Raw genomic sequence first — 6,353 nt, 5'->3', positions numbered from 1 at the left:
ATATTGCCTAGACATATTTTTTATTATTTATGTTTTTACTGATACAAATGATACAATGTTCATGGTAAAAATAAGATAGGAAAAGATGAATGATAAAATGATATAAATAATTAGATTAATCAAAATATGAATTTATATATAATATCAAAACAAATTTTTTCAATGTTAAAAATAATTTTAAGAGTATTTTTTTGATGCACTTTAAAAAATCTTCTGTTAATAGTGCATTATATCATATTTTTTTAAGGCATTTTTCTTGGTTTTTAGAACATTTATATCTGTTCCCTAATTCTAACAAAGATTTGGATCTCACCAAATATGTAAAATAGGTTATTCATTTTTTAAATGCAAAATATATACATTGTTGTTATTTGCCACAAGATATAAAATATTTTAGTCTATGAAAAATAAATAATGAAAAAAATGTTATGTTATAATGAGGGATACAGAAGAAAAAAATGTTTGAGAACTGATACCTAATAATTTTGTCTACATCATACATTTACACTATAGGTACCTACTACCTAGTACCTACACTATTATAATACACAGAGTGCCCACTGCAGCCGCAGAAACAATATAATTTTGAAAAAAATTAGAAACGTACTATGCAATGCATGTATATTATGTATGTAGGTGTGTAATGTTCTAATGATCTATTTCCTACACGAATTAATATTTTAGTATCTATATTTGTGGGCTTTGACTGGGTGGATTCACACTACACATTATAGGTATAATCCAATAAAATGGATTGGTGGATAAATCCATTCAAACTTCAAGAGGCTAACATTTTCAACATAAATGTGATTGCCGAGTGGGGATGGGACTTCAATCCCTCACATCTAAAAAAACTATATTATTTGGGGGGATAATGGGATATTAACACCCCACGTCCACCCACGATTTGATCAATGCACGACACCGTGTCATATAGGTACTCCAACAAAGCTTAACTACTGTTTACAAAATGTTCATATAGAAGAAATTTTATATTTATAAGAGTAAAGACTAAACAGTTTAATGTTTAAATTAAATTTTGATTAGAAGTGGTACCTAAAATGTTTTTTAAAAAGAACTTTCACAAGTCACAACTGTTCAATTCAAACACTTTTTTTTTCCCGTTCAAAAAACCAGGAAAGGGTGGAAATGTTTAGCACAATTATACTGCCTCAGTTCAAACACTAGGTACATGATAGAAGCTGTGGTAGAAGATAGTAGAAAGACGTACTACAATTATTAATTATATACTACATAGTCAGCTAGTTTACAACCAATTTTAAATAATTTAATATTTGAAATTTGAATGCACTAATGCAGTATTTAAACCCTGGCTTATTTATATTTAAATAATAAGCCATGATTTAAACAATAAATTAAATTAATATGAAGTATAATTTTTGTTCTGTGGTAAGTACTGGTAACTGCGTAACTGGTAATGGTACTATAGTATTTGCCATTTTGTATCATTACGTATAGTTACCACTTACCATGTACAAACGTATTTTTCATTCGATTATTTTAACTGATTTCGATGCCGATGCCATTGCCGACGCCCGACACGTCAGTCTGTCTAAAATCATTGTTATATTCTGTGGTTCTATGCTAAAATTTTCTCAATAATCGAATTAATCGATTATTTCAAACACAATCGAGAATTTTAAGTACTTTCTTTTGATTATACCCCGATCGTGGATTACCATAGACATATAAATATTTATATGTGTATTACTGAATATGTCTGATATGATACTAGATATCGCTATTCGCTATTCGTTGTTTGCTTCATTATTTCATTAAATATTGATAGAAGATTTTAAGACCCCATCTTGCCGCGGTTTTTGCGGTTATTACTTTTTACTCAATTGTCTCAATTAGTTATTTGTAATTTGTGAATTTCTCAATTTCGGCGTGTATTCCGGATATAGGTAGTTAAATTATATAAACTCAAAGTAACTAACTTGGTATAATCTTAATATAACATAATTACTAATTTTAATACATTGTTTTGATTACAAATAAAAAAACCAAATAGGTGTATATGTCCAACATGAGTTTTAATTTCGGGACACCCAAAACCACAAATCAGCCTTCAATGTTTACAATGTCTACACCTGCCAATACTCCATGTAAGTTTATAGTTGATTTTTAATTAGGCTCATACGGGTACGCGAAGTTCGTAACATAAGCTTTGTAGGTTGTAACTTATAAAGGTAGGAAGTTCATGAAATGTAATTTATGTTCATGTTAACTCCTCTCCAGATAATTGTGCATAATTAGACGGAATTCTAAGTCAATTGTCATCTGACAGTTTTTACTTTTTAGCGATTTCAGACAAAAGACAATTTCCACTTATATTATGACGAGCATAATATAATGAAGTTAGGTACAACTTCTGTGAAACTAGTTCACTATTGACACTATTGAATATATTTTAATTCCTAATTCTTTCATGTGTATAATGTATGTTAAAATTAAATCTTGATTATGATAGTTATTAATTAGTTAGTTTAATATAGGTAATATAATGAAAGTAGTTATAGTAAATCAACAATTGTTTGACAAGAATTGATGAAGCTGCCTTTTCTAGCGAGCGTTTGCTGTAATAACATGTTGTATTGTGAGTTAAAGTATTAGTCCAATTTGAGTAAAAACACATAAAACATAGATAGAGCCTTAGTTACAGAATTTTGAAATAGTAAAAAAAACTTATTTTACGTTATTATATAATTATATATATTATTATATAATTATATAATTTTTTTAAATATGAGTACTATAATAAATAATAGATCCAATATTTTAATTGTTGCATATTTTTGTAAAACCATTTCTTATGATTATTATCTTTAGTAAGTAGGTACTAGGTACATAGGTACTCATCAATCACTCAGAAATTACTCATTCTAATTTTTACTTGAATAAATAACAATTTTCAAAAAGTCATCTCCTTAATAATTTACAGTAAAAAGATTGGTTATCATATTATGATTATGAGTTTGTATTGGTACAAAATACTTCTTAAACGCTTAAATGCTATAAAAAAAAATCAAAATGTAATTATTTAATTTATAGTTCTTAAATATACTAGTAAGTTGTAAACGGAATTCTTAAAAATCAAAATTTGAAAGAGAAAATTATGGTGAGGTAAATACTTTATATACTCCTCTAAGTCACCAATGACTAATATTGTATCTAAAACAGAGATTTAATAACTTACATTTGAGAAATAGCCGCATAGGGCATAGGCATAACTAGATCTCTAAAACGAGGGGTGCTAATCTGTAAATACATCACTGGGCGGTGGGGGGGGGGGGCAAAGAATTTCATGTTATACATTTGAAATCAGCATAATTTTTCTGGGTTTCATGCAATATTTATTTAAAATAGTTTCGGTGTTTATCTGATTGAATAAATCTTTTTCAATATTCTACAAAGATAAATAACAAATTACATTATACCTACGGGCTACGACCAAACAGTTAAACATTTTTTCAGAAAATTTCCTATCATTTAAAAACATAAAATTCATTATATTAGGTATATAATAATAATTATATATAAAAAACAAGGGGTGTTAAATTTTAACTTGGAGGAAGCTAAAGACCTTTTTGCACCCCCCTAATTGCGCCACTGGTCAAATAGGTATTGCTTGTTATGTATATTTAGTTGCCATTTGGTATTAAAATTTGAATAGCTGTTGCTTCTGCTTCCTTTATTATATCTGTACAATATAATATTATTTTATTGGTGTTAATTTATTAGCCAAGCCATATGAAATAAATAATTTAACTTATTTTGGTGTCTTGGCAGATAAAACTAAAACTTCAGTATCACAGGTTTTGCTTTATCAGCAACGCCTACTCTTCAAGCTTCTATAGATTTTTCATTGAATATAACATAATTATTTCTTTATTTAGGGGGTTCAGCTCAAGCTCCAGCTGGTTTCTCCTTAGGGAGTAATGCCCAACCAACTTCTACTGGTTTCTCATTAGGTGGTACCACACAAGCAACAACTGGTTTTACACTAGGTAGTACCACACAAGCGTCAACTGGTTTCTCGTTGGGTGTCGCAAGTCAACCATCTACTGGCTTCTCATTGGGGACAACTTCAGCATCTACTGGGTTCTCTTTAGCTTCAACTCAAGCATCTAATGCATTTTCATTGGGCACAAATCAAACATCAACTGCTTTCTCTTTGGGTGCAACTCCAACAGTTTCTACTGGTTTCTCATTAGCTAGTACCACCCAAGCATCTACTGGTTTTTCGTTAGCTACAACTCAAGCATCTTCTGCCTTACCACTTGCCACAACTCAAGTATCAAATGCTTTCTCATTGGGCACAGCTCAAGCATCTACTGCTTTCTCTTTGGGTACAACTCCAGCAGTTTCTACCAGTTTCTCATTAGGTAGTGGTACCACTCAACCATCTACTGGTTTCTCAATGGGGGGTACCACACAAGCATCTACTGGTTTCTCAATGGGTACCACACAAGCATCTACTGGTTTCTCATTGACAACAACTCAACCATCTACTGGATTCTCATTAGCCACTACTAAAGCATCAACAGGTTTCTCTTTGGTTACATCTTCAGCAGTTTCTACTGGTTTTTCATTAGGCACAACAAGCACTACTGGATTTTCGTTGAGTTCTTCTGGAATAACCACAACCACAGCCCAAGCTACTACAATACAAACTACTGCGGCAATTACTACACAAGCTCAACCTGTTACATCTCAGTATGTACAAAATTTAATACATCAATTACAATAATAATATCATAATACATTTTTATAACAGATCAGATAGTCAATCTAGTGCAGTTCAACCGACTAATTTCCAACAGCTTATTGATTTAATTAACAACTGGACTGTCAGTTTAGAAAATCAAGAAAAACAATTTCTTAATCAAGCAAATGAAATAACTGTTTGGGATAATATGTTAACTAATCAATCTACTAAAGTAATTTGTACAATAAATAATTAAAAATATTAATTAATCATAACTATTTGTTTATAGTTGATAAAACTGTATGATATTCTGGAGCAAAAAGAAAAAGAACAAGTAGATATTGAAAATGAACTTGACTTTTTGTTATCCCAACAAAAAGAACTTGAAGATTGTTTAGTTCCACTAGAACAAGAATTACAATCTGCTGAAGTATTAAGTAGCTTGAATAATGAAAGAGAACCAATGTAAGTTATTTAAAATTATGTATATTATTGTTATTTTTTGTTATTTTTAATCAAATCATACTTTACACAGATATAAAGCTGCACAAGAAATCGATAATCAAGTAAAACAAATGTCAGGGGATATAAAAGAAATAGTAAACAATTTAAATAAAGCTAACTCAAAAAAAGACTCTGATGATGATGTAAGTTTAATCAAAATTATATTAATATTAATAATACCAATTATAAAACATATTTGCATAATGATAAATTTTATTTTGGTTTCAGTTGGATACTATTTGTCGAATATTGAACTGCCATATGACAGCATTACAGTATATTGAGCACAACGCAGAAAATTTAAGTTCAATGGTATCTGAAGTGAATGAAGAACATTCTCGTTTCTTAACAGCTGCTAATGATAACTCTTTTATGTCTTTTAGGAAATAAATAATAATATTATTAAATCAATATTTTTGATATTTAATTTAAATTTGAATAAAATATTAGTGCAGTGTATCATCTTAATCCTTTATAATGTGTAATCGTTTAATATTATAATATTATGTGATTTATGCTCTTGTAATAGTTAATAAAAATTTAAGAATTAATTAATGATTTAGTATTAATCAATATAAATATTAAATTCTAATATGGCCACCTTTCATCCACACAAATCCCAGGTATTAAAAGGAACTGGTGTTGAGACCTACTCTCTCCCAAAATGAGGTCTCTAAGACGTGCCGCTAATGAGGACTTTCCCTTACCGCTATTCAAACCAGTGGCGTGGCGAGGTAAAAGTTACACGTGGGCGAAGTAGACTTAAAGAGGCCCTTTTAAAAAATTTTTTAACTTCTGTCATATTTCTCTATGGTTAATTATAAAACCCTATAGAACGCGAGGCCCTTTGAGGTGTGAGGCCGTGGGCAATGGCCCACACCGCACACGCCTAGCGCCGCCACTGATTCAAACTCATACTTCGATTTTAAACTTCAGTAATTTTTCCTGTAGGAAAGTAAATCTAGTTAATGCATTCGAGAGAGAAAAGTTTAAAATTGCTAGTAGTTTTCAAAAAGGCGGGTATTTAAAAAACAAAATTAAGGAAAAACGAGAATTTTTCACAAAATCATTTTTGGTGTATTCTAAACAAATGACTTTAGATACATGAAATATCCAC

The 6,353-nt window shown here is 30.0% G+C and overlaps 1 protein-coding gene across 2 annotated transcripts; it reads left to right on the top strand.

Moving 5' to 3' along the window:
* Positions 1-1,663: 1,663 nt before the first annotated feature.
* LOC107164845 (uncharacterized) lies at positions 1,664-5,791 on the top strand. 2 transcript variants are annotated; one of them, XM_015512815.2, is made up of 7 exons: positions 1,664-1,952; positions 2,036-2,129; positions 3,921-4,740; positions 4,802-4,964; positions 5,022-5,197; positions 5,268-5,379; positions 5,465-5,791. In XM_015512815.2, exons 2-7 carry the CDS (start codon positions 2,042-2,044, stop codon positions 5,624-5,626), a joined length of 1,521 nt encoding a protein of 506 aa, XP_015368301.2. In that variant the 5' UTR covers positions 1,664-1,952; positions 2,036-2,041; the 3' UTR covers positions 5,627-5,791. The 2 variants fall into 2 exon arrangements, with proteins under 2 accessions (XP_015368301.2, XP_015368302.2); XM_015512816.2 differs by having other exon boundaries at positions 1,665-1,928.
* The last annotated feature ends 562 nt before the right edge of the window (positions 5,792-6,353 follow it).

Source organism: Diuraphis noxia, unplaced genomic scaffold (genome assembly GCF_037042655.1).
Source record: "Diuraphis noxia isolate RWA-SAM2 unplaced genomic scaffold, SU_Dnox_SAM2 contig0004, whole genome shotgun sequence".
NCBI lineage: Eukaryota > Metazoa > Arthropoda > Insecta > Hemiptera > Aphididae > Diuraphis > Diuraphis noxia.
The sequence above is the reverse complement of the archived record's forward strand: the minus strand, read 5'-3'. Positions and strand labels throughout refer to the sequence as shown.

What these genes read in the sequence shown, in the direction of transcription:
- LOC107164845 (XM_015512815.2), top strand. Translation starts at nt 2,042, where the DNA reads ATGTCCAACATGAGTTTTAATTTCGGGACACCCAAAACCACAAATCAG. An exon ending in TACACCTGCCAATACTCCAT is followed by an intron (nt 2,130 to 3,920) that starts GTAAGTTTATAG and finishes TTCTTTATTTAG; the next exon opens with GGGGTTCAGCTCAAGCTCCA. An exon ending in AATAATGAAAGAGAACCAAT is followed by an intron (nt 5,198 to 5,267) that starts GTAAGTTATTTA and finishes TACTTTACACAG; the next exon opens with ATATAAAGCTGCACAAGAAA.